The sequence below is a fragment of the Nerophis ophidion genome, linkage group LG26 (genome assembly GCF_033978795.1).
Source record: "Nerophis ophidion isolate RoL-2023_Sa linkage group LG26, RoL_Noph_v1.0, whole genome shotgun sequence".
NCBI lineage: Eukaryota > Metazoa > Chordata > Actinopteri > Syngnathiformes > Syngnathidae > Nerophis > Nerophis ophidion.
In genome coordinates, this window is record NC_084636.1 from 3,852,801 (window position 1) to 3,874,939 (window position 22,139).

At 39.5% G+C, this 22,139-nt stretch overlaps 1 protein-coding gene across 2 annotated transcripts in view; it reads left to right on the top strand.

Annotated features, from left to right (window-relative positions):
• The first annotated feature begins 212 nt into the window (after positions 1-212).
• LOC133543848 (basic immunoglobulin-like variable motif-containing protein) overlaps positions 213-22,139 on the top strand; it is a 38,870-nt gene continuing 16,943 nt past the window's right edge. For both annotated transcript variants that reach the window (XR_009804533.1, XM_061888685.1), the window contains exons 1-2: positions 213-375; positions 5,040-5,419. Coding sequence is in view for 1 of the 2 variants with exons in the window: in XM_061888685.1 (XP_061744669.1) it covers positions 5,059-5,419 (361 nt within the window). In the remaining variant the exon portion in view is untranslated. The remainder of the gene's footprint in view (positions 376-5,039; positions 5,420-22,139) is intronic.

The following is a 22,139-nucleotide window of genomic DNA, read 5'->3' on the forward strand; positions in this document are numbered from 1 at the left end:
GCGCTTCGGTGCAGGGGGGAGTATATTTCTGCCACTTTAAAACTACATAATAAAATCCAACGACGTGTATTACAAATAAATCAAAAACATGTTTTAAAAAAAAGACAAACTAATATTTATAAGTATTGTCTCATTTCGACGTGGGTGTAATTATGTATTCCCATATTTATATTGTCTGTTCAGACCCCTATTCTTTTGAATGGTTCAGCCCGTCAACGCCAAACCGGAAGTGACGGCTGGCGAAGAGGAAGTAAGTGAGCGTTAATTGTTGACATGTTAGCAAGCTAATGTGCGTCAAATGTGAGCACGTTGATAAGAAATGTGCTTTTGAAAGAACACTTTGGTGCACCTGCTGTAAGACCATCGCCACCTCAGGTAATTGAAGAGCTAATTTGTCCTTCATCATTGAAATTATTTTTTTTAGCTTGGAAGCACGTCACATCCATCCATCCATCCATTTCATACCGCTTATTCACTTTTGGGGTCGCGGGGGGCGCTGTTTATCTCAGCTACAATCGGGCGGAAGGCGGCGTACACCCTGGACAAGTTGCAGAGCCCGTCACAATGTGCACTAAATGATCATCTTTACAAACATCCTGTCGTATTATCTTAACATTGTGGTGGACAATTGTCACATTTACATTATAATTGAGGTGTAACAATTAATCGATTTATACTCTTAAAGGCCTACTGAAACGATATTTTCTTATTTAAAGGGGGATAGCAGGTCCATTCTATGTGTCATACTTGATCATTTCGCGATATTGCCATATTTTTGCTGAAAGGATTTAGTAGAGAACATCGATGATAAAGTTCACAACTTTCGGTCGCTAATAAAAAAGCCTTGCCTGTACCGGAAGTAGCAGACGATGTGGCGTGTGGAGCTCCTCACATCTGAACATTGTTCACAATCATGGCCACCAGCAGCTAGAGCGATTCGGACCGAGAAAGCAACGATTTTCCCCATTAATTTGAGCGAGGATGAAAAATTTGTGGGAGTGAAGTGGGGAAAAAAAAGACAGGGCAGTGAAGTGAATTATATTTATATAGCGCTTTTCTCTAGTGACTCAAAGTGCTTTACATAGTGAAACCCAGTATCTAAGTTACATTTAAACCAGTGTGGGTGGCACTGGGAGCTAGTGGGTAAAGTGTCTTGCACAAGGACACAACAGCATTGACTAGGATGGCGGAAGCGGGAATCGAACCCGCAACCCTCAAGTTGCTGGCACGGCCACTCTACCAACCGAGCTAAACCGCCCCGCGATACAGATATTAGACACATTTACTAGGATAATTCTGGAAAATCCCTTATCTGCTTATTGTGTTACTAGTGTTTTAGTGAGATTATATGGCACCTGAAAGTTGGAGGGGTGTGGCCACGGGTGTGGTGACCGCCAGTGTCTCTGAGGGAAGCCACGCAGCTGCAGGAGGACGCAAGCGTAAGAGCCGAATTATTACCGCAATTTTCTCACCGAAACCTGCCGGTCGACATGTGGCCGTGAACCGTGTTAGCTTGACCGCTCTGTTCCATAGTAAAGCTTCACCTTCGGGAATGTAAACATGGAAACACTGGCTGTGTTTGTGTTGCTAAAGGCGGCCGCAATACACCGCTTCCCACATACAGCTTTCTTCTTTGACGTCTCCATTATTTATTGAACAAATTGCAAAAGATTCAGCAACACAGATGTCCAGAATACTGTGGAATATGTGATTAAAGCAGACAATTTATAGCTGGGATCGGGCTGGAAAAAAATGTGCGCTACAATCCGAGACATCATACCGACGTTTTCAACAGGATACTTCGTGCGAAATTTAAAATTGTAATTTAGTAAACTAAAGCGGCCGTATTGGCATGTGTTGCAATGTTAATATTTCATCATTGATATATAAACTATCAGACTGTGTGGTCGCTAGTAGTGGCTTTCAGTAGGCCTTTAATCTTAAAATTCAGCTCCACCGGTCAAGTTTGCCTTCCGGGAGATGGGCGCCGATCCAACATCATTTTATGAAAGGCGATTGATTTTATCGCTACTAGTAAAAGGGAAACATTGGATAAGAACAAAGGACTTAATATGTAGTTTAGCTATTTAAATGAAAAGGATGCTAAACATCACTCAGGTCTGCCTGCCTGCGTCGCAAACCCAGCATGGGGGATTCGTACTGTTTTTGTACTTATTTCCATTATTATTATTTCTCAATTGTTTGTCAATGTTGCAATTTTTAAATATAGGTTTATAAAATAAAAAAATCGGTTGAAGTGAAGTGAATTATATTTATATAGCGCTTTTCTCTAGTGACTCAAAGCGCTTTACATAGTGAAACCCAATATCTAAGTTACATTCAAACCAGTGTGGGTGGCACTGGGAGCAGGTGGGTAAAGTGTCTTGCCCAAGGACACAACGGCAGTGACTAGGATGGCACAAGCGGGAATCGAACCTGCAACCCTGAAGTTGCTGGCACGGCCACTCTACCAACCGAGCTATACCGAGGGAAACAAACATAGACATCTTCTAATTAGACGCAGCATGGAATGCTACTTCCTACTGGCGCTAACGAGACGCGGGGCCGCCATCTTGGAGTGGTGATCTGCTCCACTCAGTGCAATTCATTTGTCAGGAACAATGAACTGTCATTAATCTTACCTCACTGAATACCACTCATTTTCACCCCCTTTTTTAAAATTAAACTTGTATAATATGGTTGTCTCCATACCAATATTTCGGCACCAAAATGTTTTTCGACACTTTTTTAAATAAAGGTGACATTTAGTCCTTAAATAAAATATTGAACATACTAGACAACTTGTCTTTTAGTAGTAAGTAAACAAACAGACTACTAATTAGTCTGCAATAACATATTGTGTCATTTATACACCTATTATTTTGTACACATTATGTGGGACAAAATGTAAAAAAATATTATTAATCTTATTGTTCATTTACTGTCAATATCTGCTTATTTTCTTTTTTTACATGTTCTATCTACACTTCTGTTAAAATGTAATAATCACTTATTCTTCTCTTCTTTGATACTTTACATTAGTTTTGCATGATACCACACATTTAGGTATCGATCCGATACCAAGTAGTTACAGGATCATACATAGGTCATATTCAAAGTCCTCATGTGTCCGGGGACATATTTCCTGAGTTTATATACATAATATGAATTTAAAAAAAGGAAAAAAGATTGTGACAATACAAAATATCGATGTAATAATAGTAGTATGGACTAGATATGCTACTGTACTTGGTATCATTACAGTGGATGTCAGGTGTAGATCCACCCATGGCCTTTGTTTACATTGTGACGCCGGTGAGCTATTGTATCCTCCTACAGTGTGTAGTGAAGCATGTTTAGCTATTCCTTGTCCTCCAGTGATAATGTTACTTGTAAGAAACTTACAAGGATTAGTGATTTAGAAGTAGCTAAAAAGCAGCTCTTCCTGAGGGTGTTTCAGTGTTATAACTTCACCTTTATCTTTACTTTTTAAACCAAAATGCGTCCATTCTCCCTTTTCTGTCTACACACTGTGTCTGCTTGTAAGTACTCTATGTGTGTGCGCTGCCTAACATGCTCCTTTGCTTGTAAAACCAGCTGTTGGGAACCGGTACTTTTCACAAATAATATAATACCGTTTTTGATTAATTAGTACCGGTATACTATACAACCCTTATTTTTATATATATATATATATATATATATATATATATATATATATATACAAACCCCAATTCCATATGAGTTGGGAAATTGTGCTAAATGTAAATATAAACACAATACAATGATTTGCAAATCATTTTCAACCCATATTCAGTTGAATATGCTACAAAGACAACATATTTGATGTTCAAACTCATAAACTTTTTTTTTTTTGCAAATAATCATTAACTTTACAATTTGAAGCCAGCAACACGTGACAAAGAAGTTGGGAAAGGTGGCAATAAATACTGATAAGGTTGAGGAATGCTCATCAAACACTTATTTGGAACATCCCACAGGTGTGCAGGCTAATTGGGAACAGGTGGGTGCCATGATTGGCTATAAAAGCAGCTTTCATGAAATGCTAAAAAGCTTAAAAGAGAAACTGGTTATTTTATATCATCCAGACCTGTTATCCCTCAACAAGCGCAGTGAAATCCTTTCAACATGCCGCCACAGACGGAAACACCTCCTAGGTAACACATGAGCCAATCACCACGCCCCTACGCCTGCTTGTACCCACCCACTCTGTGCCCTATATAAACCATTGTATGTGAATGCTTCCATTAAAATCTCCTGATGATTGAGGGAACCCCTCATGAAACAGTTCTGTAGAGATGAAGTAGTCTGGTGATTTTTCCCACTCATACATATTGCGCTCTACCATGGTATCGAGCACCATTCTCTGGATAATCCAATATATATATATATACATATATATATATATATATTTATATATAGCTGTCATATATAGATATATATGTATATATATATAATGTGTGTGTGTATATATATACATATATATGTAAATATATATATATATATATATATATATATATATATATATATATATATATATATATATATATACAGGGAGGAAAAAAGTATTAGTCTGCAATTGTTTGTGCAAGTTTTCCCACTTCAAATGATGACGGGTGTGTCAATAATGGGGTCACATTTATTTTGTAGTTGTACAGTGCCATTCATATTTTATTCATAATGCTTATTATAAGTTGTATACTCTCCTTCTCACATTTAGTATTGATTATAAACTGAATGCTTTTCTTCCCGTATATTTTGTTATTTTTGTTGTACTATGTATAAAACATTTATTTGACAGCAAACATGTATTTACTTGTTAAAGCACAGGATGTTGCATCACTTTGTCAAACAATGACGTCATAGAAAAGATCCGCCATTGATTATCAACATTTCTTCTTCGAGGTTTGTGTTGTGGTTGTGCAGCCCTTTGAGACACTAGTGATTTAGGGCTATATAAATGATCATTGATTGATTGATTGATTGATGTAATACTGTAACCCCACACATGTTCTCAGACGGTCCTGCCAGGCCGCCATGCAAGGACCCACAGACGGCGAACAGGAAGGAGACGGCCGCCTCATCATGAGCTCGCTCCCCCGGGAAGCGGCGGCGGCGGCGGCGGCCCGTCGGGCTTCCAGCGGCGAGCTTCTCCTTCCCCGCACCTGCCCGGTCACTCACTCCCGGGAGAAGTTCTACACCGTCTGCTCCGACTACGCCTTCCTCAACCAGGCGGCGGCGGTGAGGAAGCAGGATGACGGGCCCGCGGCGACCAAACCGGCGGCGGCGTCGGATAGCGAGATGGAGGGCGTGACCCCCGGCAACGTGAAGAGCACCCTGGCGTGGGAGATCGACACCACTGACTTCAAGGCGGTGCTCACGCGAAAAAACCGAACGGGTAAGAATATTTTAAGACATTGAACAGCCTTTTTTGTTCTTTTTCTTTGGCTTTTTTGGGGTAAAGAACATCATGTCATGGCTGTCTGGAGTTTCCAATCATTTCTACAACTCTTATTTTCTGTGATGTAGTGATTGGAGCACATACTTGTTGCTCACAAAAAACATTCATGAAGTTTGCTTCTTTTATGAATTTATTATGGCTCCACTGAAAATGTGCTGGGTCAAAAGTATATGAATGAATGAATGAAATAAGTTTATTTCGGTCATATAATCAATCAAATCAAATCAATCAACTATTGTGTGTGATCAGTTTTACAGTATATGTTATATGTGTACAATAATGCACATTTTCACACGAAAGAAAAGAAAAAGAATGACCAAAAAAGGAAAAGGCTGAAGCCAAAGCTTATATTTGCCTATCCTATACCTTCACAGAAAATTATATTGCCTGGAACATCAACATAAAAAAATAAAATAAATCCAAAATCAATGGGATGAAAGTAATTGTGACTATATTTAATAATTTTCAATTATTTCACCTTTCAATGTTTTCTTAAACCTTACCAAAGAAGTGCATGTCTTCAGCTCATCACTGAGCTTCTTCCACCATTTAACTCCTAAAACTGTAATACATTTGTATTTTATATTTGTTCTCGCTTTACCTATTTCAAAAATCGATATCCCCCGTAAATGATAGTTTTCTCCTCTTATATGAAATAGCCTGAGAATACAAGCTGGAAGGCTGTTGTTTTTTACTCGAAACATAATTTCCATTGTTTTTAAAAACACAATATCTGAAAATGTTAATACATTTGAACTCATAAATAATGGATTGGTATGTTCATAGTAGCAGGCTTTGTGTATTATTCTAATGACCCTTTTTTGAAGTTTTATTATTGGGTCTATGTTTGTTTTATAAACATTTCCCCAAATTTCAACACAATACGTTAAATATGGAAAAATAAAAGAATAATAAAACATATGCAGGCATGTCTTATTCAGCATGTGTCTTACTTTATAAAGAATAGCAATAGATTTGGATATTTTTCCTTTTATATATTCAATATGCAGTTTCCAACACAGTTTATTAGGGTCCGCCCTGCCCATGGCAAAGGACTCCACAGGAGTCCTTTGCCATGGGCCAAGGACCCTATTGAAACTGGTGCGTTTTATTATTATTATTATTATTATTATTCTTTATTATTCCGCCGCCGTTTCAAGCTGTAATTTGACCCACTTAACATGCTTCAAAACTCACCATATTTGACACACACATCAGGATCTGCGAAAATTGCCATCTAATAAAAAAACCTAGCCCTAAAAATCAAAATTGCGCGCTAGCGCCCCCTAGGAAGAAACAAAAAACCAGACTGCTTGTAACTTCCATTAGGAATGTCAACAACATCCAGAAAAAACGATCTGTAATTTCACCCCCTTAACATGCTTCAAAACTCACCAAATTTTACACACACATTAGGACTGGCGAAAATTGCCATCTAATAAAAAACCAAACCCCAAAAATCAAAAGTGCGCTCTAGCGCCCCCTAAGAAAAAACACAGACAAAACTGCTTGTAACTTCTGTCAGGAATGTCATAGAGACATGAATAAAAAACTTCTATGTAGGTCTGACTTAGACCAGGGCTTGAGTAGCGGCGGCAGCAGCGTAAGGCGGATCCGACCAACGCTGCTTGCAGCTATAATGATCAATTATTGTTCCCAAGAATTTAGTTTCATATACTCTATCAATTTTCACTTGATTTAATTGTAATTTTGCTTCACAATTTGTCCTTGCACCACTAAACTCCATAAATTTAGTTTTCTTATCATTTAATGATAACTTATTAATATCAAACCATTTTTTTAGCTGAATTAACTCAAACCTCCATTATCCTCAACACTTCCTTCAAGTCTTCTCCTGAACAATATACATTTTTTGTATCATCTGCAAACATAATACATTTCAATTTATTAGATACTGAACAAATATCATTTAGGTAGAGTATAAATAACTTAGGTCTCAATACAACATTAATACGGCCACAACGACAACTCTTGCTGACCTACTGCCCTCGGTAATGGCACCGTTCCCAAAATATGTGGGCTCTATTGATAACCTCACTAACAACTTTAACGACGCCCTGCGCGAAACCATTGATAACATAGCACCGCTAAAGTTAAAAAAGGCTCCAAAAAAGCGCACCCTCGTGGTTTACAGAAGAAACTAGAGCTCAGAAATTATTATGCAGAAAGCTGGAACGCAAATGGCGCACGACTAAACTTGAGGTGCACCATCAAGCATGGAGTGATGGTTTAATAACTTATAAACGCATGCTTACCTCAGCTAAAACTAATTATTACTCAAATCTCATCCACCGTAATAAAAACGATCCTAAATTTTTGTTTAGTACGGTAGCATCGCTAACCCAACAAGGGACTCCTTCCAGTAGCTCCACCCATTCGGCAGATGACTTTATGAAGTTCTTTAATAAGAAAATTGAAGTCATTAGAAAGGAGATTAAAGACAATGCGTCCCAGCTACAACGGGGTTCTATTAACACTGACACGATTGTATATACGGCGGATACTGCCCTCCAAAATAGTTTCTCTTGTTTTGAGGAAATAACATTAGGGGAATTGTTACAACGTGTAAATGGAATAAAACAAACAACATGTTTACTTGACCCTCTTCCTGGGAAACTGATCAAGGAGCTCTTTGTATTATTAGGTCCATCAGTGCTAAATATTATAAACTTATCACTCTCCTCGGGCACTGTTCCCCTAGCATTCAAAAAAGCGGTTATTCATCCTCTTCTTAAAAGACCTAACCTCGATCCTGACCTCATGGTAAACTACCGACCGGTGTCTCACCTTCCCTTTATTTCAAAAATCCTCGAAAAAATTGTTGCGGAGCAGTTAAATGAACACTTAGCGTCTAACAATCTATGTGAAACCTTTCAATCCGGTTTCAGGGCAAATCACTCGACGGAGACAGCCCTCGCAAAAATGACTAATGATCGATTGCTAACGATGGATTCTGATGCGTCATCTATGTTGCTGCTCCTCGATCTTAGCGCTGCTTTCGATACCGTCGATCATAATATTTTATTAGAACGTATCAAAACACGAATTGGTATGTCAGACTTAGCCCTGTCTTGGTTTAACTCTTATCTTACTGATAGGATGCAGTGTGTCTCCCATAACAATGTGACCTCGGACTACGTTAAGGTAACGTGTGGAGTTCCCCAGGGTTCGGTCCTTGGCCCTGCACTCTTCAGCATCTACATGCTGCCGCTAGGTGACATCATACGCAAATACGGTGTTAGCTTTCACTGTTATGCTGATGACACCCAACTCTACATGCCCCTAAAGCTGACCAACACGCCGGATTGTAGTCAGCTGGAGGCGTGTCTTAATGAAATTAAACAATGGATGTCCGCTAACTTTTTGCAACTCAACGCCAAAAAAACGGAAATGCTGATTATCGGTCCTGCTAGACACCGAACTCTATTTAATAATACAACTCTAACATTTGACAACCAAACAATTAAACAAGGCGACACGGTAAAGAATCTGGGTATTATCTTCGACCCAACTCTCTCCTTTGAGTCACACATTAAAAGCGTTACTAAAACGGCCTTCTTTCATCTCCGTAATATCGATAAAATTCGCTCCATTCTGTCCACTAAAGACGCTGAGATCATTATCCATGCGTTTGTTACGTCTCGCCTCGACTACTGTAACGTATTATTTTCGGGTCTCCCCATGTCTAGCATTAAAAGATTACAGTTGGTACAAAATGCGGCTGCTAGACTTTTGACGAGAACAAGAAAGTTTGATCACATTACGCCTGTACTGTATATACCTTTATATACATATATACATACATATATACCTATACTATATATACCTTTATATACATATATACATACAGTACATATATACCTATACTGTATATACCTTTATATACATATATACATACATATATACCTATACTGTATATACCTTTATATACATATATACATACATATATACCTATACTGGCTCACCTGCACTGGCTTCCTGTGCACTTAAGATGTGACTTTAAGGTTTTACTACTTACGTATAAAATACTACACGGTCTAGCTCCATCCTATCTTGCCGATTGTATTGTACCATATGTCCCGGCAAGAAATCTGCGTTCAAAGGACTCCGGCTTGTTAGTGATTCCCAAAGCCCAAAAAAAGTCTGCGGGCTATAGAGCGTTTTCCGTTCGGGCTCCAGTACTCTGGAATGCCCTCCCGGTAACAATTCGAGATGCCACCTCAGTAGAAGCATTTAAGTCTCACCTTAAAACTCATTTGTATACTGTAGCCTTTAAATAGACTCCCTTTTTAGACCAGTTGATCTGCCGTTTCTTTTCTTTTTCTTCTATGTCCCACTCTCCCTTGTGGAGGGGGTCCAGTCCGATCCGGTGGCCATGTACTGCTTGCCTGTGTATCGGCTGGGGACATCTCTGCGCTGCTGATCCGCCTCCGCTTGGGATGGTTTCCTGCTGGCTTCGCTGTGAACGGGACTCTCGCTGCTGTGTTGGATCCGCTTTGGACTGGACTCTCGCGACTGTGTTGGATCCATTGTGGATTGAACTTTCACAGTATCATGTTAGACCCGCTCGACATCCATTGCTTTCCTCCTCTCTAAGGTTCTCATAGTCATCATTGTCACCGACGTCCCACTGGGTGTGAGTTTTCCTTGCCCTTATGTGGGCCTACCGAGGATGTCGTGGTGGTTTGTGCAGCCCTTTGAGACACTAGTGATTTAGGGCTATATAAGTAAACATTGATTGATTGATATACATACATATATACCTATACTGTATATACCTTTATATACATATATACATACATATATACCTATACTGTATATACCTTTATATACATATATACATACATATATACCTGTACTGTATATACCTTTATATACATATATACATACATATATACCTATACTGTATATACCTTTATATACATATATACATACATATATACCTGTACTGTATATACCTTTATATACATACATACATACATATATACCTGTACTGTATATACCTTTATATACATATATACATACATATATACCTGTACTGTATATACCTTTATATACATATATACATACATATATACCTATACTGTATATACCTTTATATACATATATACATACATATATACCTATACTGTATATACCTTTATATACATATATACATACATATATACCTATACTGGCTCACCTGCACTGGCTTCCTGTGCACTTAAGATGTGACTTTAAGGTTTTACTACTTACGTATAAAATACTACACGGTCTAGCTCCATCCTATCTTGCCGATTGTATTGTACCATATGTCCCGGCAAGAAATCTGCGTTCAAAAGACTCCGGCTTATTAGTGATTCCCAAAGCCCAAAAAAAGTCTGCGGGCTATAGAGCGTTTTCCGTTCGGGCTCCAGTACTCTGGAATGCCCTCCCGGTAACAGTTCGAGATGCTACCTCAGTAGAAGCATTTAAGTCTCACCTTAAAACTCATCTGTATACTCTAGCCTTTAAATAGACTCCCTTTTTAGACCAGTTGATCTGCCGTTTGTTTTCTTTTTCTTCTATGTCCCACTCTCCCTTGTGGAGGGGGTCCGGTCCGATCCGGTGGCCATGTACTGCTCGCCTGTGTATCGGCTTGGGACATCTCTGCGCTGCTGATCCGCCTCCGCTTGGGATGGTTTCCTGCTGGCTCCGCTGTGAACGGGACTCTCGCTGCTGTGTTGGATCCGCTTTGGACTGGACTCTCGCGACTGTGTTGGATCCATTATGGATTGAACTTTCACAGTATCATGTTAGACCCGCTCGACATCCTTGCTTTCGTCCTCTCCAAGGTTCTCATAGTCATCATTGTCACCGACGTCCCACTGGGTGTGAGTTTTCCTTGCCCTTATGTGGGCCTACCGAGGATGTCGTGGTGGTTTGTGCAGCCCTTTGAGACACTAGTGATTTAGGGCTATATAAGTAAACATTGATTGATTGATTGATTGAATACCGAGCCTTGTGGAATACCACAAGTTACTCTTCTTGGCTGTGATTTAATCTTATTAATTTCCTTATATTGATATGTGTTACTTAAATAACTACTTAACCACTGTTGCGAAACACCTCTTATACGTACAGCAGTGTTAATATTTGCTTACATGTCCCTTGGCAAGTTTCACTGCAATAAGGCGCTTACAAGTTTCTGCTTACATTTCTCACCACAAAATTTGGTGCAGTTCAGCTAAATGTGTTGCTTTTCTGACATGGACTTGTTTCTTCAGCATTGTCGACACGTTTAAGTCAGGACTTTGGGAAGAAAACCTTCATTCTAGCCTGATTTAGCCATTCCTTTACCACTTTGGACCTGTGTTTGGGGTCATTGTCCTGTTGGAACACCTAACTGTGCCCAAGACCCAACCTCCCCCCTGATTATTTTAGCTTGTCCTGAACAATTTAGAGATAGTCCTCCTTTTGCATTGTCCCATTTACTCTCTGTAAGGCACAAGTTCCATTGGTACTATGGACTGGACTCTCACACTATTTTGTTAGATCCACTATGGACTGGACTCTCACACTATTATGTTAGATCCACTATGGACTGGACTCTCAATATTATGTTAGATCCACTATGGACTGGACCCTCACACTATTATGTTAGATCCACTATGGACTGGACTCTCACTATTATGTTAGATCCACTATGGACTGGTCACTCACACTATTATGTTAGATCCACTATGGACTGGACTCTCCCACTATTATGTTAGATCCACTATGGACTGGACTCTCACACTATTATGTTAGATCCACTATGGACTGGACTCTCACACTATTATGTTAGATCCTCTATGGACTGGACTCTCACACTATTATGTTAGATCCACTATAGACTGGACTCTCACAATATTATGTTAGATCCACTATGGACTGGACTCTCACTATTATGTTAGATCCACTATGGACTGGACTCTCACACTATTATGTTAGATCCACTATGGACTGGACTCTCACTATTATGTTAGATCCACTATGGACTGGACTCTCACACTATTATGTTAGATCCACTATGGACTGGACTCTCACAGTATTATGTTAGATCCACTATGGACTGGACTCTTACTATCATGTTAGATCCACTATGGACTGGACTCTCACACTATTATGTTAGATCCACTATGGACTGGACTCTCACACTATTATGTTAGATCCACTATGGACTGGACTCTCACTATTATGTTAGATCCACTATGGACTGGACTCTCACACTATTATGTTAGATCCACTATGGACTGGACTCTCACTATTATGTTAGATCCACTATGGACTGGACTCTCACACTATTATGTTAGATCCACTATGGACTGGACTCTCACACTATTATGTTAGATCCACTATGGACTGGACTCTCACAATATTATGTTAGATCCACTATGGACTGGACTCTCACTATTATGTTAGATCCACTATGGACTGGACTCTCACACTATTATGTTAGATCCACTATGGACTGGACTCTCACAGTATTATGTTAGATCCACTATGGACTGGACTCTTACTATCATGTTAGATCCACTATGGACTGGACTTTCACACTATTATGTTAGATCCACTATGGACTGGACTTTCACACTATTATGTTAGATCCACTATGGACTGGACTTTCACACTATTATGTTAGATCCACTATGGACTGGACTTTCACACTATTATGTTAGATCCACTATGGACTGGACTCTCACTATTATGTTAGATCCACTATGGACTGGACTCTCACACTATTATGTTAGATCCACTATGGACTGGACTCTCACTATTATGTTAGATCCACTATGGACTGGACTCTCACTATTATGTTAGATCCACTATGGACTGGACTCTCACAGTATTATGTTAGATCCACTATGGACTGGACTCTCACACTATTATGTTAGATCCACTATGGACTGGACTCTCACACTATTATGTTAGATCCACTATGGACTGGACTCTCACACTATTATGTTAGATCCACTATGGACTGGACTCTCACACTATTATGTTAGATCCACTATGGACTGGACTCTCACACTATTATGTTAGATCCACTATGGACTGGACTCTCACACTATTATGTTGGATCCACTATGGACTGGACTCTCACACTATTATGTTAGATCCACTATGGACTGGACTCTCACACTATTATGTTAGATCCACTATGGACTGGACTCTCACACTATTATGTTAGATCCACTATAGACTGGACTCTCACACTATTATGTTAGATCCACTATAGACTGGACTCTCACACTATTATGTTAGATCCACTATGGACTGGACTCTCACAATATTATGTTAGATCCACTATGGACTGGACTCTCACTATTATGTTAGATCCACTATGGACTGGACTCTCACACTATTATCTTAGATCCACTATGGACTGGACTCTCACAGTATTATGTTAGATCCACTATGGACTGGACTCTTATTATCATGTTAGATCCACTATGGACTGGACTCTCACAGTATTATGTTAGATCCACTATGGACTGGACTCTTACTATCATGTTAGATCCACTATGGACTGGACTTTCACACTATTATGTTAGATCCACTATGGACTGGACTTTCACACTATTATGTTAAATCCACTATGGACTGGACTCTCACACTATTATGTTAGAGCCACTATGGACTGGACTTTCACACTATTATGTTAGATCCACTATGGACTGGACTCTCACTATTATGTTAGATCCACTATGGACTGGACTCTCACAGTATTATGTTAGATCCACTATGGACTGGACTCTTACTATCATGTTAGATCCACTATGGACTGGACTTTCACACTATTATGTTAAATCCACTATGGACTGGACTTTCACACTATTATGTTAGCTCCACTATGGACTGGACTCTTACTATCATGTTAGATCCACTATGGACGGGACTCTCACTATTATGTTAGATCCACTATGGACTGGACTCTCACTATTATGTTAGATCCACTATGGACTGGACTCTCACTATTATGTTAGATCCACTATGGACTGGACTCTCACTATTATGTTAAATCCACTATGGACTGGACTCTCACTATTATGTTAGATCCACTATGGACTGGACTCTCACTATTATGTTAGATCCACTATAGACTGGACTCTCACTATTATGTTAGATCCACTATCGACCGGACTCTCACTATTATGTTAGATCCACTATGGACTGGACTCTCACTATTATGTTAGATCCACTATGGACTGGACTCTCACTATTATGTTAGATCCACTATGGACTGGACTCTCACACTATTATGTTAGATCCACTAAGGACTGGACTCTCACTATTATGTTAGATCCACTATGGACTGGACTCTCACAATTATGTTAGATCCACTATGGACTGGACTCTCACTATTATGTTAGATCCACTATGGACTGGACTCTCACTATTATGTTAGATCCACTATGGACTGGACTCTCACACTATTATGTTAGATCCACTATGGACTGGACTCTCACAATTATGTTAGATCCACTATGGACTGGACTCTCACTATTATGTTAGATCCACTATGGACTGGACTCTCACTATTATGTTAGATCCACTATGGACTGGACTCTCACTATTATGTTAGATCCACTATGGACTGGACTCTCACACTATTATGTTAGATCCACTATGGACTGGACTCTCACACTATTATGTTAGATCCACTATGGACTGGACTCTCACAGTATTATGTTAGATCCACTATGGACTGGACTCTTACTATCATGTTAGATCCACTATGGACTGGACTTTCACACTATTATGTTAAATCCACTATGGACTGGACTTTCACACTATTATGTTAGATCCACTATGGACTGGACTCTTACTATCATGTTAGATCCACTATGGACGGGACTCTCACTATTATGTTAGATCCACTATGGACTGGACTCTCACTATTATGTTAGATCCACTATGGACTGGACTCTCACACTATTATGTTAGATCCACTATGGACTGGACTTTCACACTATTATGTTAAATCCACTATGGACTGGACTCTCACACTATTATGTTAGAGCCACTATGGACTGGACTTTCACACTATTATGTTAGATCCACTATGGACTGGACTTTCACACTATTATGTTAGATCCACTATGGACTGGACTCTCACTATTATGTTAGATCCACTATGGACTGGACTCTCACACTATTATGTTAGATCCACTATGGACTGGACTCTCACTATTATGTTAGATCCACTATGGACTGGACTCTCACTATTATGTTAGATCCACTATGGACTGGACTCTCACAGTATTATGTTAGATCCACTATGGACTGGACTCTCACACTATTATGTTAGATCCACTATGGACTGGACTCTCACACTATTATGTTAGATCCACTATGGACTGGACTTTCACACTATTATGTTAGATCCACTATGGACTGGACTCTCACACTATTATGTTAGATCCACTATGGACTGGACTCTCACACTATTATGTTAGATCCACTATGGACTGGACTCTCACACTATTATGTTGGATCCACTATGGACTGGACTCTCACACTATTATGTTAGATCCACTATGGACTGGACTCTCACACTATTATGTTAGATCCACTATGGACTGGACTCTCACACTATTATGTTAGATCCACTATAGACTGGACTCTCACACTATTATGTTAGATCCACTATGGACTGGACTCTCACAATATTATGTTAAATCCACTATGGACTGGACTCTCACTATTATGTTAGATCCACTATGGACTGGACTCTCACACTATTATGTTAGATCCACTATGGACTGGACTCTCACAGTATTATGTTAGATCCACTATGGACTGGACTCTTATTATCATGTTAGATCCACTATGGACTGGACTCTCACAGTATTATGTTAGATCCACTATGGACTGGACTCTTACTATCATGTTAGATCCACTATGGACTGGACTTTCACACTATTATGTTAGATCCACTATGGACTGGACTTTCACACTATTATGTTAAATCCACTATGGACTGGACTCTCACACTATTATGTTAGATCCACTATGGACTGGACTCTCACTATTATGTTAGATCCACTATGGACTGGACTCTCACAGTATTATGTTAGATCCACTATGGACTGGACTCTTACTATCATGTTAGATCCACTATGGACTGTACTTTCACACTATTATGTTAAATCCACTATGGACTGGACTTTCACACTATTATGTTAGATCCACTATGGACTGGACTCTCACAGTATTATGTTAGATCCACTATGGACTGGACTCTTACTATCATGTTAGATCCACTATGGACTGGACTCTCACACTATTATGTTAGATCCACTATGGACTGGACTCTCACAATATTATGTTAGATCCACTATGGACTGGACTCTCACACTATTATGTTAGATCCACTATGGACTGGACTCTCACACTATTATGTTAGATCCACTATGGACTGGACTCTCACAGTATTATGTTAGATCCACTATAGACTGGACTCTCACAGTATTATGTTAGATCCACTATGGACTGGACTCTTACTATCATGTTAGATCCACTATGGACGGGACTCTCACTATTATGTTAGATCCACTATGGACTGGACTCTCACTATTATGTTAGATCCACTATGGACTGGACTCTCACAGTATTATGTTAGATCCACTATGGACTGGACTCTCACTATTATGTTAGATCCACTATGGACTGGACTCTCACTATTATGTTAAATCCACTATGGACGGGACTCTCACTATTATGTTAGATCCACTATGGACTGGACTCTCACTATTATGTTAGATCCACTATGGACTGGACTCTCACACTATTATGTTAGATCCACTAAGGACTGGACTCTCACTATTATGTTAGATCCACTATGGACTGGACTCTCACACTATTATGTTAGATCCACTATGGACTGGACTCTCACAATTATGTTAGATCCACTATGGACTGGACTCTCACTATTATGTTAGATCCACTATGGACTGGACTCTCACTATTATGTTAGATCCACTATAGACTGGACTCTCACTATTATGTTAGATCCACTATGGACTGGACTCTCACTATTATGTTAGATCCACTATGGACTGGACTCTCACTATTATGTTAGATCCACTATCGACCGGACTCTCACTATTATGTTAGATCCACTATGGACTGGACTCTCACTATTATGTTAGATCCACTATGGACTGGACTCTCACTATTATGTTAGATCCACTATGGACTGGACTCTCACACTATTATGTTAGATCCACTAAGGACTGGACTCTCACTATTATGTTAGATCCACTATGGACTGGACTCTCACAATTATGTTAGATCCACTATGGACTGGACTCTCACTATTATGGTAGATCCACTATGGACTGGACTCTCACTATTATGTTAGATCCACTATGGACTGGACTCTCACAATTATGTTAGATCCACTATGGACTGGACTCTCACTATTATGTTAGATCCACTATGGACTGGACTCTCACTATTATGTTAGATCCACTATGGACTGGACTCTCACTATTATGTTAGATCCACTATGGACTGGACTCTCACACTATTATGTTAGATCCACTATGGACTGGACTCTCACACTATTATGTTAGATCCACTATGGACTGGACTCTCACAGTATTATGTTAGATCCACTATGGACTGGACTCTTACTATCATGTTAGATCCACTATGGACTGGACTTTCACACTATTATGTTAAATCCACTATGGACTGGACTTTCACACTATTATGTTAGATCCACTATGGACTGGACTCTTACTATCATGTTAGATCCACTATGGACGGGACTCTCACTATTATGTTAGATCCACTATGGACTGGACTCTCACTATTATGTTAGATCCACTATGGACTGGACTCTCACACTATTATGTTAGATCCACTATGGACTGGACTCTCACAGTATTATGTTAGATCCACTATGGACTGGACTCTTACTATCATGTTAGATCCACTATGGACTGGACTTTCACACTATTATGTTAAATCCACTATGGACTGGACTTTCACACTATTATGTTAGATCCACTATGGACTGGACTCTTACTATCATGTTAGATCCACTATGGACGGGACTCTCACTATTATGTTAGATCCACTATGGACTGGACTCTCACTATTATGTTAGATCCACTATGGACTGGACTCTCACACTATTATGTAAGATCCACAATGGACTGGACTCTCACAGTATTATGTTAGATCCACAATGGACTGGACTCTCACACTATTATGTTAGATCCATTATGTTAGATCCACTATGGACTGGACTCTCACAGTATTATGTTAGATCCACTATGGACTGGACTCTCACTATTATGTTAGATCCACTATGGACTGGACTCTCACAGTATTATGTTAGATCCACTATGGACTGGACTCTCACACTATTATGTTAGATCCACTATGGACTGGACTCTCACACTATTATGTTAGATCCACTATGGACTGGACTCTCACTATTATGTTAGATCCACTATGGACTGGACTCTCACTATTATGTTAGATCCACTATCGACCGGACTCTCACTATTATGTTAGATCCACTATGGACTGGACTCTCACTATTATGTTAGATCCACTATGGACTGGACTCTCACTATTATGTTAGATCCACTATGGACTGGACTCTCACACTATTATGTTAGATCCACTAAGGACTGGACTCTCACTATTATGTTAGATCCACTATGGACTGGACTCTCACTATTATGTTAGATCCACTATGGACTGGACTCTCACACTATTATGTTAGATCCACTATGGACTGGACTCTCACAATTATGTTAGATCCACTATGGACTGGACTCTCACTATTATGTTAGATCCACTATGGACTGGACTCTCACTATTATGTTAGATCCACTATGGACTGGACTCTCACTATTATGTTAGATCCACTATGGACTGGACTCTCACTATTATGTTAGATCCACAATGGTATGGACTCTCACACTATTATGTTAGATCCACTATGGACTGGACTCTCACACTATTATGTTAGATCCACTATGGACTGGACTCTCACAGTATTATGTTAGATCCACTATGGACTGGACTCTTACTATCATGTTAGATCCACTATGGACTGGACTTTCACACTATTATGTTAGATCCACTATGGACTGGACTCTTACTATCATGTTAGATCCACTATGGACGGGACTCTCACTATTATGTTAGATCCACTATGGACTGGACTCTCACTATTATGTTAGATCCACTATGGACTGGACTCTCACAGTATTATGTTAGATCCACTATGGACTGGACTCTCACTATTATGTTAGATCCACTATGGACTGGACTCTCACTATTATGTTAGGTCCACTATGGACTGGACTCTCCCACTATTATGTTAGATCCACTATGGACTGGATTCTCACACTATTATGTTAGATCCACTATGGACTGGACTCTCACACTATTATGTTAGATCCACTATGGACTGGACTCTCACACTATTATGTTAGATCCACTATGGACTGGACTCTCACAATATTATGTTAGATCCACTATGGACTGGACTCTCACTATTATGTTAGATCCACTATGGACTGGACTCTCACACTATTATGTTAGATCCACTATGGACTGGACTCTCACAGTATTATGTTAGATCCACTATGGACTGGACTCTTACTATCATGTTAGATCCACTATGGACTGGACTCTCACACTATTATGTTAGATCCACTATGGACTGGACTCTCACAATATTATGTTAGATCCACTATGGACTGGACTCTCACACTATTATGTTAGATCCACTATGGACTGGACTCTCACACTATTATGTTAGATCCACTATGGACTGGACTCTCACAGTATTATGTTAGATCCACTATAGACTGGACTCTCACAGTATTATGTTAGATCCACTATGGACTGGACTCTTACTATCATGTTAGATCCACTATGGACTGGACTTTCACACTATTATGTTAGATCCACTATGGACTGGACTCTCACACTATTATGTTAGATCCACTAAGGACTGGACTCTCACTATTATGTTAGATCCACTATGGACTGGACTTTCACAATTATGTTAGATCCACTATGGACTGGACTCTCACTATTATGTTAGATCCACTATGGACTGGACTCTCACTATTATGTTAGATCCACTATGGACTGGACTCTCACTATTATGTTAGATCCACTATGGACTGGACTCTTACTATCATGTTAGATCCACTATGGACTGGACTTTCACACTATTATGTTAGATCCACTATGGACTGGACTCTCACACTATTATGTTAGATCCACTAAGGACTGGACTCTCACTATTATGTTAGATCCACTATGGACTGGACTTTCACAATTATGTTAGATCCACTATGGACTGGACTCTCACTATTATGTTAGATCCACTATGGACTGGACTCTCACTATTATGTTAGATCCACTATGGACTGGACTCTCACTATTATGTTAGATCCACTATGGACTGGACTCTCACACTATTATGTTAGATCCACTATGGACTGGACTCTCACAGTATTATGTTAGATCCACTATGGACTGGACTCTTACTATCATGTTAGATCCACTATGGACTGGACTCTCACACTATTATGTTAGATCCACTATGGACTGGACTCTCACAATATTATGTTAGATCCACTATGGACTGGACTCTCACACTATTATGTTAGATCCACTATGGACTGGACTCTCACACTATTATGTTAGATCCACTATGGACTGGACTCTCACAGTATTATGTTAGATCCACTATGGACTGGACTCTTACTATCATGTTAGATCCACTATGGACTGGACTCTCACACTATTATGTTAGATCCACTAAGGACTGGACTCTCACTATTATGTTAGATCCACTATGGACTGGACTTTCACAATTATGTTAGATCCACTATGGACTGGACTCTCACTATTATGTTAGATCCACTATGGACTGGACTCTCACTATTATGTTAGATCCACTATGGACTGGACTCTCACTATTATGTTAGATCCACTATGGACTGGACTCTCACACTATTATGTTAGATCCACTATGGACTGGACTCTCACAGTATTATGTTAGATCCACTATGGACTGGACTCTTACTATCATGTTAGATCCACTATGGACTGGACTCTCACACTATTATGTTAGATCCACTATGGACTGGACTCTCACAATATTATGTTAGATCCACTATGGACTGGACTCTCACACTATTATGTTAGATCCACTATGGACTGGACTCTCACACTATTATGTTAGATCCACTATGGACTGGACTCTCACAGTATTATGTTAGATCCACTATAGACTGGACTCTCACAGTATTATGTTAGATCCACTATGGACTGGACTCTTACTATCATGTTAGATCCACTATGGACTGGACTTTCACACTATTATGTTAGATCCACTATGGACTGGACTCTCACACTATTATGTTAGATCCACTAAGGACTGGACTCTCACTATTATGTTCGATCCACTATGGACTGGACTTTCACAATTATGTTAGATCCACTATGGACTGGACTCTCACTATTATGTTAGATCCACTATGGACTGGACTCTCACTATTATGTTAGATCCACTATGGACTGGACTCTCACTATTATGTTAGATCCACTATGGACTGGACTCTCACTATTATGTTAGATCCACTAT